Source organism: Aptenodytes patagonicus, chromosome 2 (genome assembly GCF_965638725.1).
Source record: "Aptenodytes patagonicus chromosome 2, bAptPat1.pri.cur, whole genome shotgun sequence".
Lineage (NCBI taxonomy): Eukaryota > Metazoa > Chordata > Aves > Sphenisciformes > Spheniscidae > Aptenodytes > Aptenodytes patagonicus.
The window spans coordinates 125,783,068-125,805,236 of NC_134950.1; the positions used below are offsets into that span (position 1 = coordinate 125,783,068).

At 40.2% G+C, this 22,169-nt stretch overlaps 1 protein-coding gene across 1 annotated transcript in view; it reads left to right on the forward strand.

Moving 5' to 3' along the window:
• The first annotated feature begins 220 nt into the window (after nt 1-220).
• Nucleotides 221-22,169, forward strand: part of OSBPL10 (oxysterol binding protein like 10) — a 123,222-nt gene continuing 101,273 nt past the window's right edge. The window contains exon 1 of the mRNA XM_076331128.1: nt 221-528. Coding sequence (XP_076187243.1) covers nt 221-528 — 308 coding nt within the window. The remainder of the gene's footprint in view (nt 529-22,169) is intronic.

A 22,169-nucleotide genomic window follows, 5' to 3' on the forward strand; every position in this document is an offset into this window, starting at 1 on the left:
GCGGCCGGCGTGAGCCCGCCGAGCCGCGGGGTACCAACCGCCGCCCAACTCCCCTCAGCAACTCGCGAGGAGGCGGCGCGGCGGTTCCCTCGCCCGGCGCGGCCCGGCCCCTTCTCCCGCGGGCGCCGCCCCTCTCCGCGCCGCCTGTGAGTCAGGGCTTTGCCGGGCACGGGAGGTAGCCGCGGCCGGAGCGGGCTCGCAGCCTCCGCTGCGGGGCTCCATGGAGAAGGCGGCAGCGGCGAGCGAGGGCGGCGGCGGCAGCAACAGCAGCAGCCGCAGCAGCAGCCGCCCCACGTCGGCGGGCTCGTCTCCCTCGTCCTCCTCCGCCAGCCGCGGGCTGCCGGGCCGGGCGGCGGCCGCGGGGAGGCTGGATGGAGGCGGGGGGGCCGGCGGCGGCAGTAGCCCCGGCTCGGCGGCGGCCAGCCCGGGGGGCGCGCAGGCGCCCGGTGGTGGCGGCAGGCGGCGGGAGCCGGTGCTGGAAGGGACGCTCAGCAAATACACCAACCTCCTGCAGGGCTGGCAGAGCAGGTAAACCGCCGGGCCGGCCCCCGGCGGCGCTGTGGGGCCGCGTCCTCCCCCAGCGGGCGCCGCTCCTCACCCCCAGCCGCCCCCAAGATGGTGTCCGGGCAGTTGGTGCTGCCGCTCCGACCCTTCCCCGGCCGCCGCGGGCAGGTAGGCCGCGCTGTGCCGCCAGCCCTGCCCGAGGCCAGGCTCCCTTCCCCTCCGCGCCCGCTTTCCTTCATTTTGTTTTACTCGTTTGTTTTCCCAACCGGCGGAGCAGTTGGGCATAAGGACGGGGCGGGGAGGGGCGGCCCGGTGTTTGGGTCGGCGGGCGCAGGGCAGCGCGGCCGGAGCGGTGGCCCCCAGCGCCGCCGCCGCAGGTGCGGGCGGGGGCAGGGGAGGAGTAACGCAGCACATGCTGTTCTCCCGCCAGTGTTCCGTTTTTAAGCTCCTTTTCTTTCACGTTACTCTCCTTCTTCTGTGAAGTTATCTTAGATAACTAAAGAATGAAAAACTGGGTGAGAGCCTCCCAAAATAAATGGGAAAAATGCCACGCTTGTGATTATTACTATTATTTTTTTGCTACGGGGTGGGACAGAGGAAACAGTTACCTGTGTGTTTAGTAAGATCTCTTCTGTTGCTACGTCCTTCCTGTTTGACAAGTCCTAATTTATGTTGATAAGGTGACAGGCCTTGGTCCTGCAATTTGCTGGGTGTGGACAGGCTGATGTGCAGCTGTGGAAGTGCCGGGGAAGGTCTGGTTTTGAATCTAGTGTCTCAGTGCAAAATTTTTTACAGTGTTGAAGCCAGACTGTGGAATTAATAATGCTGTGTTGGGATCTGTTGAAATCAAGAGAGAAGATTTCTTATTAGTGTTTTACTTCTCATTATTAAACTTTGTCCTCTTAGCGGATGGATGAGGATGAGTACCTAAAACTTGACTTTTTAATGTAAGGCATCACAGTGATGGTTTTGAAGAGAAGCAAATGCTATGGAGAGAACATTTATAGGACTAGTTATAAACCTCTGCACAAACCTTTAAAAAACAAAAAAACCTCAAACCTACCAAAACGCGCTGTTGCGTATATTAAGTGATCACAAGCAGTAAGAACATGGAAATGGCTGGGTCCTTGGTGTTCTGACAGTAATTCTGAACTATTTAGAAGTGACAGAGTGAAACTGCAGAAATGCCGATGATGCTATGATGCTTACTCGTGTGGGGCTAAATCGGTGGTAGGAGTACTGTAGCAATACTTCCTGAAAAGTTTCAGGAGCTGGTCTAATTCCATACACTGGAGGGCATGCATGGGTACGCCAGCTATGAGTGATAATGAATATGTCTGGTACGATTTGGATACACACTCATCTCCATAAAACTAGGCTGCTTCAATGTAGACATAGAGAAGGCCCTTTACTGTCATTTGGTTACTGCAGTTCTGTGGTAGATTGACATTAGACTTGTATCTGTCTGTTGATTTGTGCAGTCCTCCTGTAGTTTTGCTTAAAAACCAAATAAACACATTTTGATACCTAAAATGTAGGACTAAAATGCACGACTAAAAATTAAAAGCCCACCCTTCCCCTTTTTTTTTCCCCTGACACCTCCATCTCTTTTTATAGAAACGGTAACTCTTTTTACTGTGAGTAATTTTAAGGGTCACTTTTGTGAAATCTGACAAAATTACAAAATAGAGGCTTTTGCTTATAAATCTTAGCGTCTAGAACTGCCTGTTTGTTTTATTTGGGAACAGATTAAGTCTTTGATAAGGCTGACAGCTTGAAATAGCATGTATAATCTGTGTATGTCCAAGAAACTTTTATCTGAAACCATCGGGGAAAAAAGATAAATGTCGCTTAAACAGTTCTACCATAGCACTTGGAAATTAATGTCCATTTATTTTTAGCAGTCTTTTTTTAATGCTGCTTTATCATGCTTTGTCAATTGCCAATTTTATTTTCTTTAAAACTGGCTGTTTGAGCAAGTGGTTTATGATGACACAGGGCTCTTATGCTCAGTAACTTTAGTTTGTTCAGTTATTCCATTCTGTTGATGTATGTATCAGTTGTTTGGGATGGGGAATCTGATACAAGTTCTAGACAGAACAGTTGAAACTTGGGACTTACAAAAGTTGGTCTTACTATAACGTCCAATAAATGAGTAGTGATCCATGGGTTCGAGCATGGTTGTCTGTTTGGCCTTCTGAATATTTGTCATGGAGTATGTTTTCTGTGAATCGGAGCTCAGTCTATAAGGTTTGGTAAGTGACTTCATAGCTGGCACCTGCAAATCAGTCAAGAGCGTATGTGTTACTGAATGATCATACAAATTAGTTTTGAATTTACTTCCTCTGAAAAACCACAAGGTTGTTTAAGCACATGATCAATACAATCAGATGGCGTGAATATAAATAAAGTGGAAAAACAAAGCAAGAACTGACAGAGTTCAGTGATCATGGATTTGGAATGTTCTTCTTTAAAGCTCTTTATCCGTTAGCCTAAATAATTTAAATGTATTTTTAATGTTAGCTTATGCCACATGGTATTGAAGTTGAAAGGCTTTCCTAGGTTATCCAACACTTACTGTGCAGAGTAGCCTCCTGTGCAGAGTAGCCTCTACAAGCCTAAAGAAATTATTGTCATTTGAATTATGATAAATTAGTATCACTTTTTTATCAATTGTCCTCTAACAGGTGTATGCAAGACAGTCTTATTTTGGATGAGGCAACTGAGTATGAATACTGAAGCGTAACGCTGCATTTATAAGCATTAACTGAAGTAATTGAAGGCCTCAAATTCAGTCAATCTGGAGAGCTGCATTGCTTCTTATTTTAAGAATTTCTGAAGGTTTGTTGTCTATTACTAAAGAAATCTATTCTGCTCTAGCAGGTTCAGGAACAATCTGATTTGGAAATGAGTGAGGTTCTTCACCTTTATAACAAGCAGAAGGAAACGCTGCTTTTTTTTGTTTCGTTGTTTTGAGGCAGTTTGTTGTGTGATAAAGGTGTTGGGGCTGGGCATCCAGAGCGTCTCCACTAAAGTCTGTAACCTTCTCTGGATTTACCCACGTATGAATGCAGAGAGTGGAACTTACTCTAAAATACAGACACTTTGACATAAGAACACTTGTGTCTGGTCTGAGACATCCAGGCATCTGACTGTCTTTACTATGAAATTAGAAATAATTATGTTATAGAATTGAAGGACTGTTACAAAGCATTTCTATTGGGATTTACTTGTTCTACGTGTATGGGAGAGTAGTAGCTTGTATTTTAAATGGCAGTTGTGTGGCTTTGATGGACAAATATGTCTCTGTAGAATCGTCTCATGTCATGCAAAACCTATTTTGCATGAGTTAATTTGATATTAATGAAATATGTATTGCCTGTGGCATTATTATCCTGTTTTTGAATAGATTGGTAAAATGTTATAAAAAATCTTAAAAATCCATTTGCCAAGGTAGTGTGAAATTCACGTGTGGTCTGCCTCCCCCTCCCCAGTTTTTCCTTGAAAATGTTTTTAGTACTTGTGCTTGTAGAGTTTTGTCCTGCAAGCATGTATAAGCCCCTGGATCATATGCATTTGGGCTGGGGCTTAAATTTGGATTTGTAACAACAACAAATGGAGCCCTAGCTGATGGATGTTGTTGCTTTTCTGAGCTGAACTGCTCTCTGTAAATTATTCTGTAGCCCAGGTGTTTTCTAAAGCATTACTTTGGCGTATTCCTGTTTCCTCTCTCAGTTGAGAAATGTATCGTGTTACCAGTCTGCATGAATCGTGCCCGATGAACAACAACTGCTTGGGCACCACCAGACTTCTTTTGGGGGTTAGCTGCATTCTTTGGATGTCAACAAAAAGTGTACTTTGAGGCAATTTGGGGATTTTTTGCGCTCAGTGTCTTTACTGGGCTTCACAATGCTGTGGTGTGGTCTCTTTGCTTGTGTAGTTGCAGAGAACAGTTGCAATCTGACTGCTGCCACCACAGAAAGACCCTTCCTTATTTCCAGTGTCCCAAACAGCAGCTAGGATACCGCCAGAGGAACCAGCAGACTTTAGTGCTAGTTTAGGGGCTGACTTCTTTGGCTCCCAGAGGTTATGCTGCTCTGACCGTAGCTGTTAAGAGACGGTTGTTTTCTAAGTATGTCGACAAAAATATGTCAACACTGTTTTGTGCTATAGCACCTACAAAAATCTGCATGTAACGTTTTTTAATTCTTTTTTTTAAATTTTATATATATTCTGGAGAAAGAAATTGTGACCTCTTAGAGGGGCAATTGAAGATACTTCAAACACAGTAATAATCCCCCTTTCCCTCCTTCTGAATTAGCTAGTCCATCTTTTGCAGAATTTTGGGATTGACACATCTGCTAGTGGAGCTTTGGGGTAGTAGTTGCAACCTCTAGTAGTTGCTAATTCTTCAGCGGTACCAGTCAAGTTGTTCTAGCAATGAATTGTGGCCTTTTTCCAGTGTAAAAAAATGAGAAGATGGTTACTGAACAAATGATATGACTGTAGTTGTATAAGTATACCAATATAGCTGCTGGGAGGGAGGTCTGTCCTAGAGAAATAAACTGGTTTTTTAATATAGAATAAACCATACTAACGTAACCATAACATAACCACTGTCTAACAGTAGACAGTATCTGAGAAGGAGAAAATAACCATGTGCTTATTTAATGTTTGTGAAGTTTGCTGAAATGGGAGTTTTTTGTGTTCTTACTAGAATCAGCTTAACACCAGCCCCTCCACTGTGTATCTTTTGGTCTTAGTGTGTTTCTGGCATATCTATACAGGGCTTTGTGTAGTGTTATAATATCTTCAGGATTTATTTGCAGAGTTTGGGAAGGGGGAGACTCTATTTTAAGGAGCTGGAGATGTCAACCTTCTCTATTCTGTTGTTGGAAATCTGTTCCTTAAATTTTGGAACCTTGATTATAATTTGTTAGGAATTGTGGCAACTTTAAATTTTCAAGGCATTTTGATAATATTGGGCTAACATTCTATTAAGGAATTTACTTGCAAAATAGATTTTTCTAGACACTGTGTTGTCCCTTCACATGTAGATTCAGTTTGTAGTAGGAGGCAATGTGGAAAGGAAGAAAACTACTTAAAACCAAAATGTTTTAGTTCTGCTGAACAAATGAACAGGATATTTTTTGTGCTGAACACTCAGGAGTCGCATATCTTACATTACTGAAATTAAGATTTATGTCATTAGTTTCAAATAAACTTGGAATTTAAAATGTCAAAAAATCAGTTATTAGTAAGTTCTGTTTTGGATTAAGGCAATAATCTTTTTTTTCTTAATCCTGAAATCTATGTAGCAAAAATAATCACATTCAAAGGTAAGCTTTCTTTTTTTCCTCCTCCCCTTCCTTCACTTTTTGCTGTTGAAACTTTTTCCCTGTAAGTATCATTAATGCTCACTTGAAAAAAAGAAAACGAATGAAAAAAAGGTAAAAAAATAATCTCTTTAAATGTATATCCCTAATTTCTTTGTAGGAAAATTAGAACGTTCAGTTAAGATGCACTTTGTCTTTGTTTAATTAGTGGTTGATTAAACCTAACTGGTTTAATCACGAACTGGTTGGTTTAGTTTGAATAGCTTTTGCTCTTGCCTCTAAACCAGCTCTGTTGGGAGAATGAAGGCTGTTCAAACAGTGAAAGTCAGAGAAAGAATTTTAACAAGGTAAGAGGGAGGCTGAGAAATCCATCGTTCTCTGCCTTTCAGTAATGCTTACAAGAAACATTTGGAGGAAGACAACTTTGAACCTGAAATTGAAAAGGATGGTTTTGTGGTTAAGGAATTGGTTTGCACTGGAGATGTAGATTCTGGTTGGAGAACTGCCATGGACATTTCTCTTGTATCCAGGCAGGTAACCCAAGTTCTTTGTTCCTCAGCTGCTTGTGTCACATGGTGTCAGGGCTGCTTATGCCTATGCAGAGGATAAATTTATATGACGCTTAATAATCTAATGCATAAGATGCTTGATGATAATGTAAGAAAAAAAATCTGTTTAAAACGAATGAGACTCGGGCGTTTTCACTCAGGCAGTATATTTGGCATTTGCAAGTGCACTTCAGAGCTGAGCAGCAGTCTTGTACCAGAGGGAATGAAGTGACAGACAAAATAAGAGCATGGTCTTCCTTTCACCCAGATGTCACACTTAGCTTTCAGACAGTGAAAAGAAGTGGCAGTTGGCACTAACACTGAAGCACTTACTTACCCTTAGCTGGGTTTTGTTATTACTAGCTCATTTTGCTGCTGGCTTTTTGAATGGTGATTTCTGTGCTTAGCAACGCAATGATAAATGTAGTTAGAGGGAGCACACATGCACTTGCTGGCTCGTTTAAAAAAATGCACCAGGTTATGAATACTGATTTTGTTCATGTAGGAGAAGTGACAGTAAGCTGTTAAACTAAGTAATGTATCTGGAATCTTTTTATGAGTATATAAGAAAAGTATTCAAAAGATTTCCCCAGTCATTTTATATTTAAAAACAATTGTTTAATAATAAGAATGTATTTGGGCTTTAGCTTCTCCTAATATTCTTACTTTGTTCTTTATGATGTATTTAAAAGGCTGACCCTTCTAAGTAAATAGGATGTTAAAAATTGCCATAATACTGGTTTTTAATGTAAAATTATATTTGTTAAATATGTACTATAATGAATGATGAAACAAAAAGTATTGAATTTGGTTCAACTAAAAATGCTGACTATTCTTGGTCCTAATACACTTCCACAACTTTATTTTCAAGGATCTTGTCATTGTGCTTTAGATCTTGTAGGCTTTTGTGGATATCTTAGCGAGATGTCTGATTACTTTTTGGAACCTAATCCAGGGAGGCAAAGTTTGCTTAGTATTTAACTGTTGCATATAAAAATGTTTCAATAAATGCTGTCTAAATGCTACTGCACTTCTCTTTCCAAGACGGCATTTAATTAGGAGGTAATTTAAAGTTGAAGAATGTAGGTCCTTAACTACCCAGTTCTGTAGCACAAGCCATAGAATTTGTCATGGTTTCTGTTGCACCTAGACTTGTGTTTCTCTTTGGATATATATCTTGAGAATTTTTCTTCCAGTGATAGCGGATTCTTCACCATAGCTATGGGAACAATTTGCCTAGCTTTAATCACTACTTAAAAAATTGCCTGTTGTTCTTAATACATGTCAGCCTTTGACTTTTCACTGAATCTCATTATCCTGGTTGTGTATGAGACTGAAGATACCTCTTATCAAATTGAATTTCTATGTGCAGTCTTTTTGAGCAGGCTAGGTTATCTTTTGTCTGTATTTGGAGTATCTAGACCAATGGAGTTTTCTTGCTGCAAGTCAGATCTCCCAGTAATTTTAATAATTTATGATAGTTCTGATTATTATTTGGTATTTCAATGTTTTTCTTCACATGTGGACACCAGAACTATGTACAGTTTCAGCTGTGGTTGCACTGGGGATCAAATACAGGGGTAATGCATCCCATTTCCTCCAACTCAATATTCCCTGCTTAAAACATTCAAAGACCATTAGCTTTTTAGGTTTCCATCATTATTTTTTGAAAACTAGGTTGTTAATTTTGCCTCGTAAGTTTAACTGTTAGTCTAACTACACACAACACTGAGACCTCGTATTCCTTGGTGCTGCCTGGGTTCTCCAGACAGGTATCTTCATACCCACACTCTTGTTACTTCCTACTTGCTTTGCTTAAGCAGTCTGTGGCGCAACACCCTGGTGCGTGTTACGCCGTTTTCTCCTGATATCCGGTATACTTCTTGATCCAGTAACATATGGCATAGTACTACCAAAATGAGTGCCAGAAGTCTCAAAATGAAGAGTAGCACTTAACAATCCTTTTTTGGATGGGAAGGTGATGAAAAGGAGTGCTGTGGGAGTTGTCTCCCTGCAGTATGCTCTCTCCACGATTAGCATGTTTTTGCATATCCCCAGTGATACTTCTTGGGCTTTCTCATGGTGTGCGTATGCCCTGTTTTTGAGGGGGTAAAAATAGTAGTTAATTATATGTTTACAGAAGACAATAATTTTAAAATATAGTTGAGGAAGCTAATTATTAGTTGGAAGAATTACTTGGACAAAATAATCAGTAGATTTTCCTTACCCTGAATTTTTATGAGTCAGTGCTTTTCCAGGTAAATCCTCTGTCTTGTAATTATGACTTTTTTGTCACTAAATGTATGATTTTACTTTGACAGTATTGGAATGCATGTTGTTTGCTGATGATAGCTTATTTTTGTCATCAGCAATCTTTATGGAAATTTTTTTTCCCAACTAAGTCATTGCTAAACATTCCTGCACTTGGGTCACAGCGACCCCATGCAATGCTACAGGCTTGGGGAAGAGTGGCTGGAAAGTTGCCTGGCAGAAGAGGATCTGGGGGTGTTGGTTGACAGCTGGCTGAATATGAGCCAGCAGTGTGCCCAGGTGGCCAAGAAGGCCAATGGCATCCTGGCCTGTATCAGAAATAGTGTGGCCAGCAGGAGTAGGGAAGTGATTGTCCCCCTGTACTCAGCACTGGTGAGGCCGCACCTCGAATACCGTGTTCAATGTTGGGCCCCCTCACTACAAGAAGGACACTGAGGTGCTGGAGTGTGTCCAAAGAAGGGCAACGAAGCTGGTGAAGAATCTGGAGAACAAGTCTGATGAGGAGCGGCTGAGGGAACTGGGGTTTTTTAGCCTGGAGAAAAGGAGGCTCAGGGGAGACCTTATCGCTGTCTACAACCACCTGAAAGGAGGTTGTAGCGAGGTGGGTGTTGGTCTCTTCTCCCAAGTGACAAGCGATAGGACGAGAGGAAACGGCCTCAAGTTGCGCCAGGGGAGGTTTAGATTGGAGATTGGGAAAAATTTCTACACCAAAAGGGTTCTCAAGCATTGGAAGAGGCTGTCCAGGGAAGTGGTTGAGTCACCATCCCTGGAGGTATTGAAAAGACCTGTAGATGTGGTGCTTAGGGACATGGTGTAGTGGTGGACTTGGCAGTGTTAGGTTAACGGTTGGACTTGGTGATCTTAAAAGGTCCTTTCCAACCTAAATGATTCTATGATTCCAAAGCTAAGAACTGATTGCCAAGGAACCCTATTAGAAATACATTCAATCAAAGATCCTCATTTAGTTGTATTTTGAGGCTGGCTCCATCTTTTAACTGTTTTTCAGTGCATTTAATATGTCTTGTTCATTTTTTTAATTGTACTTAAAACTCAGTGCTGCCTGCATTAGAACATTGCTTCAGTGCTGTTAATATTATGAAGCAAACTTGTGATATCAGAAACCTAGCAGGTTTTCTGGAGGAGATTTGTTTTTAGTAAATGCATACTGATTGGTGATAATTATCTTGCTTTAAATATCTTTTGTTTGTTTAAAAATGTACTGTATGAGCTGTTGCATTATTTTATTAAGCATTGGATAGAATGAGAGCAATTAACTAGGCTGTTGCATTTATACTTTTTAAAATGTTTGCATAGTGTAGTTTCCTTCAGTTTGGGAACTTTCCCATGGTTTTTGGTGGAAAGGAGCTGAATGCACCAAGTATTGATGAACCTTAGCATTTTGAATCATTCACTATATGCTTGATGAAACCTAACAATTTTGTTGGTAGTATTTTTCTGATAAAATTGCAGTTTAAAATTTGGAGTGCTAGTCTTCAAAATAAAAGGCAGGGCTACACTGATATGTAGTATTAATTGCTGTATGCTTGGTGCTTGTTTCAGGACCCATCTACAGGCTAAATGCGGTTGCTATTGTGTATCTCTTAGTCCAGTGCACCCACTTAAGAGTGTTGTACAGCATTTGCAGATGCCTTAAGGTATTTGACTGACAAGACCTTAGGCTATCAGTCAGATGGTTGTAAATTGAAATCCCTAAATTAATATTTTTCGGCAGTTTTGAAGAAGTTACTACTACAAGTTCATATATCAAGTACATATTTCTGAGTTACCTAAGAAATGGCTTTTCTTCAACTACACAGCCTTTCAGAGATTACCTGTTGCAGTATTAAGAGTTGTGCCTTATATAGTGTGCCTTTCATCAGGTTCTCAAGAGTTTTTATAAAATAAGTCAGTGGTGATTATTTGATTTGCTTGAGAATGGACTTGGAGCGCAGTTAAGAATTGTGACAGGACAACTTGTCTAGGTCATTCAACAGTATATTTAAAAGTTAGAGGAAGTACATAAATATAAGTTGGGGCTCTGTGTTGATAAAGCTTCTGCGTTTACCTTATATACAGAATTGTGAACCACACTGCCACTTACAGCTCTATTGGTTGCTACATCTTTCATTGAGATAGGATGATGCTTTTATGTAAGGGGCACATACACACTGTGGGAAAATGTATGCACTGGAGTCAGAGTAGTATGTTTAACCTCACCAGGAGAGGGGTGCGTGTGTTTTTCTAGCTTTGGAATATGAAGAAAACGTTCCTAGTAAAAGGAGAATAGTTTAAGCCAGGCATTCTGCTATTATTCTCCTTAAATTTATAAAATAATAAAAAAAAAAAGGCGGGGGGAAGAGGGGAAATGGTGAACTTCTTGTCTGTTGCCATTGTTTGGAGCTGGCAGGGAACTGAAGAAGAGTTGTATCAGGTTTCTCTGTACTGCTTTTATCATGGTGACAGGAGGAAGATAATGAACTTGGTCATGAAAAAGATACTGAAGCGTAGGCAACATGGAGAAGCAAAATGTGTTATTCGTTGCTGCAAGCATTTGGGCATTTTGCACTGGCACAAAAACTCCTGAAGGTGGTTTTTTGTGGTTGGGTTTTTTTTTTTTTGGTGCCTTATCACAGTAAGCTTTTTATAGAAGCTCCTGCTCTTGAAAACGGAATAGAGAGATTTCTCTCTCTCTTTTTTTTTTTTTTTTTTTTTTTTTTTGAGCTGGAAGCTTTGCCTTCCACACTGTAAGGTGTAGTGTGGGTTTTGTCTTTCCTTTCCCCCCCTGTTTTATCTTATCTGGTTAGTAGGCTTTGCTTTTGTGACTGTTCACAGTCATGTTCACAGGGTTCATGTATTAAACTTTATCTTATTTTTATTATGCAAGTGCAAGGAAAGGGTAGTTTGGCAATAGAACAAGGGAGGAAAGAAGAGATGTAGAATGGTGAGAGAGATTTAGAAAAGGAGTTAAAGCCTCTGGAGGAGGACTGATGGAGGGAAAGAGAAGAAACAGAAGAGAGAAGGAAGTAGATACTGAACTGAAGACAGCACAAGGATAGACCTTTACGACTTTTTAACAAAAGAAAGTCTGGAAATCATATAACATGAATTCACAATGAAGTCTTGGAAACCCAAGTGAGATAATTTTCTCTTGTTTATTAATTCTAATACTGCCATTAAGAATGGCACACAAGAAGTAGAGACGAAATTAGTATTTTCTAAATTGCAGAATGCATAGTGTAGTGAGGATTTTTCTGGTTTTGCTTTCTTCCCGCCACCACTTTCTGTAGCAGACCTCATTTCAGGCTAGTAGATGACTGATATGAATAGCAGCCGTAGGAAGCTACTGACAGTGTCCACCTGGATATGCATTAACGTGCCAGACTTACCTTTGCCCTTTTCAACACAATATTGTTTATGTGGGAATTCAAGCATATATGATGATGAAACTGTTTTCCTGTTAAAGGTTATAAGTATTGTTTCTTCTTTTTTGATTAAAACAATGAGGATCTGGATTTTTGTAGAACAGTGTTTTTAGAAATATATATATAAAGCAGCAACCTAATGCATAAAGGTCTTTGGAAGTAATTGTTGCTCGCAAATCTAAATACGCTTTCTTCAGAAGGATCGTGGCTAATACACTGCATATCTCACAACATATTGATGAAACCACCCTCTCATGGACTCTGTGGACTCTATACATATGTTTCTAAGAAACAGTGTTGACAAGATACTCTGTTGTGAAGATGGCTACATATCAACTGTCAGGATAAAGACCAAACATAGAAACTTAAACTTCTAATTTCAGTCAATGAATTGATAGTCCTAAGAGTAAAGGCAAGGCAAACCCTATTGGACTGCAAAGTATTGGCGCAGAAAGCTGAAAAGTTCCAACTATCCTAAGATGATGCAGCATGTAAGAAAGGTCTGGTTTCTGCAAAGCTTTGTTTGAACTAGCTGGGGTGGAGAAGAGATGGAAATGAGCCAGCATGCTGATGTTGCAAGCAAGATCCTTACTTTGTATATTGTATTTTCTTCCATAAGATGCATAAAGAAAATACTGCATGGTCTTGGATATGTTCATTCTTTCCAGCCAGGAACTTTTAGACTATGGATTAAAAAAAAAAAAAAAAAAAAAAAAAAATTCAAAAGCTAGGAAGAACAAGCAGAAAGGAAGACATAAAATTGAGAACTTCAAAAATTCCCAAAGCAAGACCTTAACTTGCCCTTTGCAATTTTTTTCTTCTATTTAAATACATATTAAAAATATATGCAGCTCAAAAAATGGCATTACTGTAACATAGCTGAGTTCTCAGCCCCTTGTATATGAGAGTGGAATGAATATTACTTGTTGAACAGGTTCTGTCAGTGAAATAAATTTTAAATGAAACTTGCAGTTGGGAGAAATGCCAACATTCATGTGGTTCAATTTTGAGAACCCAGATGATAAATTATCTGCATTTTGAAAGTGAAAAATAACAGCTGCTATAAACACTACAGTAAAAACACAGAACAAATTTAAAACCAGATGTTTTGTTCCATCAACTTGCACAAAAAATTACTGTCCAAACAGAAGTGTTCAGAAAGGATTTGTCTGCTAGAAAGTACCTGGTAGTCCATGTATTCACTTAGAATATATCATAATAATTTGTGTCTAGAACAGCTATAGAGAATATACCCTTAGTGAATTGTATGAGAAGTACAGTGTGGAATGAGGGAGGAATGAAGAATTGGTTTGAGGACTGCTGTCTCCTGGCATCATGTATATGTCTTTCTCTACCTGGAAATTACCTTTAAAATTTTTGTGTTGCTTTCACAGGGTAATCAGCTCTTGTTATTATATGTGTCTTCCACATAAATTATATGAGTAATGTACATATGTCCACAAGCCTCACGTTCATCTAGCTATTTTTGCCAGTTATCAGAAAAGATCAAGAAGCCAAATTCTTGAATTGGCATTATAACTCTGATGACCTAGATTGATGAAGACAAGCACACTTCAGATGAAAAGGTGTTTCAAACTGTTTTACTTGTCTGTTTTGTTAGAAAAGTTATTAACACTTTGAACACACCATAATATATTAAAGAAAAAAAAGCCGGCAGTGAGCTTGCATCCTTGTCAATATTGCAATACATTACTCAGTAAAAATAAAGACAACTTACTAAAACTAAGTTGTAGCACAACTGTTCTCTTTTTTTTAAACTCTTAACACCATATTTTATGGTGATAGTGTTTTCTTTAAAAAAAAAAAATATTTTTCATCTGGGAATACCATAGGTACTTCACAAAATTTGAATGAGCCTCAGATGTGATGCTTACACTGCTGAGGTTAGAGGAAGAGGTGCTTGATCTCTAGCTAAGCATGTCTTTCCTCACTAAATCATTGCCAGGTGTAATATATATGTTTTTCTTTTCTTGGTGTAAAACTGAGATCCACAAGTGGCTTTCATTGATTACAAGGTAGTTTTCAAATCTAAACATTAATCTGTCAGTTTACAGGAAGGTTATTACATCTTGAGGTCTCTCATTCCTTGATGTTTTTAGCTGCGGACTAGAAAACAACACTGAAGAGTTGCTGGCTCCTGGCAGTGATTCCTGCTGAGGACAGGGCATTGCAAAACAAGGATGAGCTATGAAGGTCTGGCAAAGAAGTCAGTGAACTGTGATACAACCTCTATAAAACTTTGCTGACTCAAGGCAGCTAATTGAAAATTTATGCTATAATATCCATTGAGGGGATGTGGTTATGCTTTGAACCTCACTGGATTGCATTATTGTAAGACAGTACGGTCAGTATCTTTCTCTTGATATGTTCTTGTTCTTAAAAAGTTGGCTTCAACAAAATAGCTTCTGAATATTGACAAGATGTCAACTTGAAATCTAGTTGATCTAAAAATAAACTAGGAGTAGTTTTGGATATACTTGAAACTTTTTCTGCCATTTTTTAAACATATAACGATAATCTGAACTACTTATACTTGCCAGTCCTTAACATAATGTGTACTGAGAAAAAAAGATTCTTGCGTAGTACAGTAATCTTTACTAATACAGTTACTTCCTGTTGTAGAAGATCTCTCTGTACAAATTCCATGGATTTATTTAAATTGACTGGGCAATCATGCTGTACTTCCCTTGCATCTCCATCCCTCTGTTGCCAGTGCCTCTATTCTCTTTGGTTTGTTCAAGCTTTTTTGGACATCCTAAGGCATTTCTGTAATTCTGTATTCTGTTTGTAAAAACTACAGCTATAATTGATGCAAGTCCTGTCCAGTTAAGTCTATGTATACATTTTATTTAATGCTTACCAGGCTTCGTACAGTATGTCTGCAATTGTTCCACACCCAGTAAGGAATGCAGTTTAGTGTGCCAAGTAAATTCATCATCAGGGAGACAGTGAAATGCAAGGGATTCGGAGGTTGCTGATAAAATGTGTGGTTCATATTTTTCTTTTCCTTTTCTTCTTTTCTCTCTCTCTTTCTCTCTGGGAGGGCGCTTTAATCTAAACGTGCTTTTGAGGCTTATTTCAGAATATCCTTGTCTCTTCCCAAGTCCCAAATTGCACTGGTTAGGGGAAGGTTGGTAATTTTCCCCAGAAGTGAAAGCTGGGGCACCTGGCCTGGGGATGGTTCTGTCTAGCTGGGTCTCTTTGCTTCTGGATGAGAAAAACACAGCCAGAGACTGGAATACCAGAAACTTCTAATTCCTTGGTTTTCTTCTGTCATTAACTAACTTGCTAACAGGACTGCTAGTTTTCCCCCCAGTTGTTATATTTTGATAGTAAAAACCCTAGTGAAAATGTAATTATGCTGGGAAAATGATGACTTCACTGGTACTCTTATACTTCTTTTTTAAGTAAGATGCTAATTTAGACTTGATAGTCATAAGGAGCTATGAGAACAGCCAGTATCTTGAAGCAAAGCTCTCAGATGTGAGTACAAACATGAGAATCAGTTGCAGACAGTAAGCAATTGATAACCTGTCGGTTATGACAGCCTTGTTCAGCTGCTCTGTCCTTCCCAGGGGGTCAGAGGTTCAAATTGCAAGTTTCATTTTGCAGCTTTCTGGTAATCCAGTGCTTTTCCAGCCTTTATGTCCTCGCATGCCCTGTGCTGCTTGCAGGGCGTAGGCTGGTGAAACCCACATTTTGGGACACTCTTGAGTGTTTTGTTGTGGTGGTTTTTGATGGCTGGCATTGACGGCTGCCTGCAGCTCTGCTTTGGTGTGCTCAGCGCTATGTGGCCTGGAGTTCATCTGCGTCTGTGAGCTCAGACTGGTGTTAGTTGTTGAGCTATACTAAATCAATTCACAGCCCCTGGGCCCAACAGCGAAGGTTAGGTTGCAGTTATGGCATAGCTTACTTCATTCAGTGTGGTGGTTTAAATGTTGTTGGCCAAAAGAAATCCTTTAATATATACTGTGTTTTTGCTATGCTGTGGACTAAAGGCTGGCAGATCATTCAAACCTAGACAGAGATCAGGGCTCCCTGTAGCACACTGTGCTCCTCTCAGTGTGGGAAAAGTATTGGAAGTGTCTCCCTGTGCATGACCTTTTGTAGAGGGGTCAGATGGCTGTGAAGGCTGGTAGGAGGCTTAGGTGGACGCTCCTTGGGCATAGAGGTTCTGGTGGGAGTTCCTGAGTTGAGGGATGAGCTGTGGGAAATAGCTGGACCTTCTAAGCAGAGTAGCAGCTTACAACTGTTAGCCTCATAACTTAGGTTCTTACCTTTTCTTTATGCTAGTTTTTAAATGAAAGAATTAAAGGCTTGAGGAAAAGGGCTGAACAGATGCCAGATATAGTCTTGCTCCTTCTTGTGCTGAACAAACAGGTTGGCAGTTGAATATGAAGCTTTTCTGTAGGATCAGATGAATGGTATGAATCCACCTGTCCTCCTTCCCATGTTCTAAGGATCTCTCTCCTTTCCCATTTATTTGATCGTGGTTTTGATACTGTGACAGCAAGTGTAGGGGAAGTAGTGCTGTAGGAGATGGACTGAAGAGACGAAAACATTTGAAAGTAAGGAGATCAGATATGAAAATGTTATATGTGCTAAAAATTAGAGATGGATGAGCTGTGACCTCAGGTTCCAGAGAGGAGGCTAATGATATGAAGCCTTTTTGGGCTTTGTTCCCCTTGAGCTTAAAAATTGATTTTTCAGAAGTGACATTTGAACAGATTGAACACAAGAAGCATGGAATAGGTGTTTCGACTGAGGGAGCTGGGAAGCTTAATGGAACTGTTAGTAGTAATAGGGAGAGCAGCTGGTATAGGGAAAAATATAGTGCAGTTTCTCACAGATTGCTTATTGGAGATCATGTCAGGACATCAGGAACAGATGCCTGAGAGACTGAAAATACCTACTGTACTCATGTTGAGTTTTGACTTTCATTAAATAATTCCCTCAACTGGATTTAAGTATTGGAATGCTGAATTGCAAGCTTTTTGAAAGGAAAATAGCAGAATTATGAAACTGTAACTTAGTTCTGGAAATGTGAAAACTACTGGATCTCTGCTCTGGCAATTTATTTATTTATTATCTCTACTTGTTCTGTGCTTATGTTTTTGGTTTGGTGTGTTTTTTCCTAATAGCATTGTCATCTACTAGGTACTTGGACTAATTGTGATGGGTCTCTTCTGTTTTAAAGAGAATTTTACACTTGTGAGTTGGTTTATTCCACCCCCCTCCTGCCCCTTTTCTGTATGCATTTGCCAACACTGGGTTCAGATGTTCAGTTAAGTTGTGGCATGTTTATACTGGTGAAGGAAAAAATGACCACCTTATGGCTTTCCCCTCAGGGGAAAGAAGTTCTGTTTCTTGAAATCCCTGCTACTGAATTTCTTCCTGAAATTCTTTTTCTGCATCACTTCCTGCTCTGTCATCGTTTCAGGGACTGCATAGTAGGAAGCTGGCTATTGCAGTTCTAACAGCAAGCATGGGGTTTACTAGAGGAGTCTTAAGGCAACACTTAAAACTATTGCTGGTGTTTTAGTCTGTTATTAAGGACTTTTTCCTCCAAGTGTATTTAGGTTATGTGGTTTTTTTTTTTAAATGGTCCTTTTATCATACTGTCTGCTTGTCACTGCTCAGAATGAAGTGAAAAGCAGAGAGGATGCCTTGTCAAATGCTGCAGTGCAGGACCAGTGTGAGTACTGAGGAGCGTGGTGAAGGCAGGTGGTAGGGTACCAAAGAGCACTGCAGAGCAGGAGTGACCTTCAAATGTCAAATCTCTGTTAGAAAACAGGACTTACAGTTTGTGCTCCCTAAAGTGAAGAAGTAATACTTCTTTACAATGTTTTCTTTTGAGAAATAGTGAGTTTTTAGAAATGGCTGTTAAAAAAAAAAAAGCATCTCTCTGTAGTTCCAGTTTTCAGTTGGGACTAACATTTCTTTGGGGATTTTCCCCCCACCCCCTGTTTTTTTGCTTGAGCATTTCTGATTATAATTTGGGTGTCTCAGATACAATGAGTGAGAGGAGTTATTTTGTTGGGGAAGGGGGGGAATAATGGTATACATTCTGAAGCTTTCAAATGGTATCTTGTCTGTTTGAGGTGCCAGATAAGAGAAACTAACAGCTAAGGAGCAGCATCTATTAAGACTGTTTGCAAATAGTTGATAACATTTGGGAATAAACTAAAAGAAAACTACAAGCAAGTGGTTAAATAGAGAAGTACTTAACACAGCATTGATTTTTATCATAATTAGGAACAAGGAAAAAAGATAGAAGGGAGAACTTTTTGAACTGCACTTAAAGGAAAGACATTAAAATAAATTCTAAGTCATTACTGAAGAGAACTTAGTGCAGTAATTTTGCTTCTGATTTTTAAAGCTGAAAACTTCGGGTAAATGAAGGAAAACATATTGCTTATAACTACTAGTTGAGGAAATGGTTAAGCTATAACAAGAAAGAAATATATGAAATTGGTTTTGCTATCATATTTTCATTATTGGCATTATTTCTTTCATACCCATGTACTAGTTTATTGTAAAAGTGAAGAATTTAAACTTCTCTTTTGAAGCCATTGGTTCATAGCTGTTCATAGCTCAGAAGTTCAGTTATGGCAAAGGAGCTCTTTTTATTTGTGTGGGAGGGTGGATTAGATCAGCAATTTCTGAATTGCTTTTATGACTAGCGTAATTGTAACTATAGGGTGACAAGAGAAATTATGTTAAGCTTTTAAAAAGTTACTAGTGAGTTTGTGCCTTTTTGTAGAGCAGACTGATTGCTTTTGTATTAAGAATGATGTCAAATTTTATTTAAAAGTATTTACTTGCCAGCTGATCAGCCAATATGACTCTTCTCAGTAATTCAGTAAGATATAACAAGAGATTTGACAGAAACGTATGTAATGTAATGTAGTAGGCTCCTGAAAAATACCATTTTTAGTAATTCTAAAATGGAAATTGATGTAGTACTGAGTACAGTGGAAACTAATTTGGCAGGACTGCTGGTGCTGAGTGGTGCAAATTGTTCTTACTATCTGTTTTCTTTGACTGTCGGTCTAAGATTCCTATTAGTAAAGTAGTTGTTAGTGTGGGAGAGGCTGTGTTTTCAGCTTGGGAGAAAGTTGTTGCACGTAATTGCATAAAAGCTTACTTTCCAGGAGTGCGGAGTAGTTGAAAGTTGATAATGGGGCAGCAAGTGAGCTTCTCTGTGTGCTGGACAAGCTGTCAAGTCAGGACTGCTGTGTATGATAACTAATGCATGCGACCTTGTTGTGAATGAGTGGAATGCACCTCACTCAAAAGAGAGAAGCAGCAATATGTTTTATTGAGGTAAAATAATAATTTGACAGAGTTCAATAAATTTGATGGAATTTAACAAAGTTTAACAGTGGTTTAACAAGGTTCAGAAAGTTGGATGGCAACATTCACCTTATTAATTACTGCATGGAAGAAACATACAAAGGAAAATTGAGTTAGAATCGAGTTAGAATGATTCACACTGAGACCGGAGACGCAAAGAGTGAGGAAGACCCTCCCGATGAGTCACGAGGTTCAGAGTGGACCCCCTTGCTTTCTAAACTCCTTATGGAGCCTAGGTGTGGCTAGGTCCAATCTTAGACTTGGACAATAGTTTATGTCTAATGGAATTATCTATACAATGTTTATAATAATATTGATAGCTATATGGATTAGTAATGTTTCATTAGTATTAATTCAGCATGCTATCAGTCATGTCCCGAGGATCTGTCGCGGGTAAGGGATCTCTGCCTTGGGTAAGGAAGGATCTCTTAGTCTCAGGTAGGGAATCTCAAACCTTGAGAGGCATCCCTGTTGAAGGGGAGAGTCACCTGGCGTGCAGTCCAGCTGCAGTTCAGGAAGAGCTCCAGTTGGGCCCATCCTGATGGTAATGTTTATAGAGTGAAGTAGTTGGCTGCTAGTCAATAGTATAGACAAGATAGATGTCTTCGTTTTAGCTCTGGTATCTTGTTCTGTACTTTGGTTATCTTGTATTTTTGGGTTTCGAAACCACCTTTTGAAATACTTTTCCAAGGCACCTTCACTCCCTTGTATGTCAGCCAGGAGCTTTCCAGCTCGCAGGTTAACCACAGGGTGTGAGGCCTGTTGCTCATTAGTCAGCCTGAACCAAAGTACGGCTGGGGGTACCCAGCCCAGTCCTACTCTTGCCGAGAAGGACTTGGGGGTACTGGTGGGTGAAAAGCTGGACATGAGGCAGCAATGTGCGCTTGCAGCCCAGAAGGCCAACCGTATCCTGGGCTGCATCAAAAGAAGCATGGCCAGCAGGTTGAGGGAGGTGATTCTGCCCCTCTACTCTGCTCTGGTGAGACCCCACCTGGAGTACTGCGTCCAGCTCTGGAGCCCTCAGCATAAGAAAGACACGGACCTGTTGGAGCGGGTCCAGAAGAGGGCCATGAAAATGATCAGGGGGATGGAACACCTCTCCTATGAAGAAAGGCTGAGAGAGTTGGGGTTGTTCAGCCTAGAGAAGAGAAGCCTTCGGGGAGACTTTCTTGCAGCCTCTCAGTACTTAAAGGGGGCTTATAAGAAAGATGGGGGCAAACTTTTTAGCAGGGCCTGTTGCGACAGGACAAGGGGGAATGGCTTTAAACTAAAGGGGGGTAGATTTAGACTAGATAGAAGGAAGAAATGTTTTACGCTGAGGGTGGTGAAACACTGGCACAGGTTGCCGAGAGAGGTGGTGGATGCCCCATCCCTGGAAACATTCAAGGTCAGGTTGGACGGGGCTCTGAGCAACCTGATGTAGTTGCAGATGTCCCTGCCCATGGCAGGGGGGTTGGACTAGATGACCTTTAGAGGTCCCTTTCCAACCCAAACTATTCTACGATTCTGTGAGAGTGAGAAATTACAACTGATTTTCACTTGTGCTTTCTAAGGGCAGCTTTTTTCACTTTGCCCAATTATGTTGATGTAACAATTTACTGAGATTTTTGGGGGAACAATTGCTGTTTATTTTGCACCGTTGCTGTGGACTGTGATATAAACGTGCAAGGCATTGTATTTCTGTCTAAAAATAAGTGATTTAGAGATTAAAGGACACATATCTGATGTTTAACTTTTTTTTTTCCTTCATTTTAATTTACTGATCATAAAGGAATTGTATGTATTGGGAAATACCAGAGCTACTTTATATATTTTCTTCAATAAAGTAGTCCTGGAATGGAATTGTTCACATAGACTGCAAACAATTATAAGAGGATGTCTGTGCTGATTTCCTAAGTCTTCATCCATGGAAATGCATCAAATATAACTCAGGTTAAATATAATTTTTGGAAGGATTTTAGCTTCCAGAGAAATGTCATGTTCTTTACAGTCTCATATCAGTAACTTGCACAGAATTAAATATCTCTGACTTTCTTCCAAATAAAAATGTTGGAAAAGCATATTAGGAGAAGAAAATGTAAAAGTTATTGCGTAGTTAAGAGGAAAAAACTGAACATGGCTTATGTCTCTTTGTAGGCTTTTATAATGATTTAGTAGTTAGAAATTATTTTGCATATTCCAGTTGTTGTCCGCTGATATAATTAGCGTGAATGTGTTTTGTGGTTTGGGTTCGAGCTGGTAGATGGTGTCTGAAACAACCTCCTTTGCTTTCGTGGTAGCTTGTACCAACTGCTTTCATGAGACCAGTAGATGAGCCACTGTTTCACCACCTTACTGCTGAATGGGGGAGACCGTCTCCCAACTGTCTGTTCCTTCTCTATTTTTTTCCCCTGGTTTAGCAAATTGAATTAGTTCCCACTGAGTTTAATGAGCATTAGAGAGGACCCAAGGGATGGGTTGTGACCATGCAGCAAGGGAGGAAGGAGAGGAGCAGTGGTGAGCCCTAAGTTTGGATGAGGTTTTACAACCAGTTGAGCTGTAGACGTGAGGTTAACTGTGCTGTGTTTTGTGGAAAAAATCTAAGATATGTAAATGTAACCCACATTTGGCAGTAAGCCTAGCACACCAGTTTCTGAGGGAGAGGGAAGTGATCATTTGTCTCAGTTAATACTTAACTGAGGCCTGTTTCTGATCACTCGTTTACCACGCAT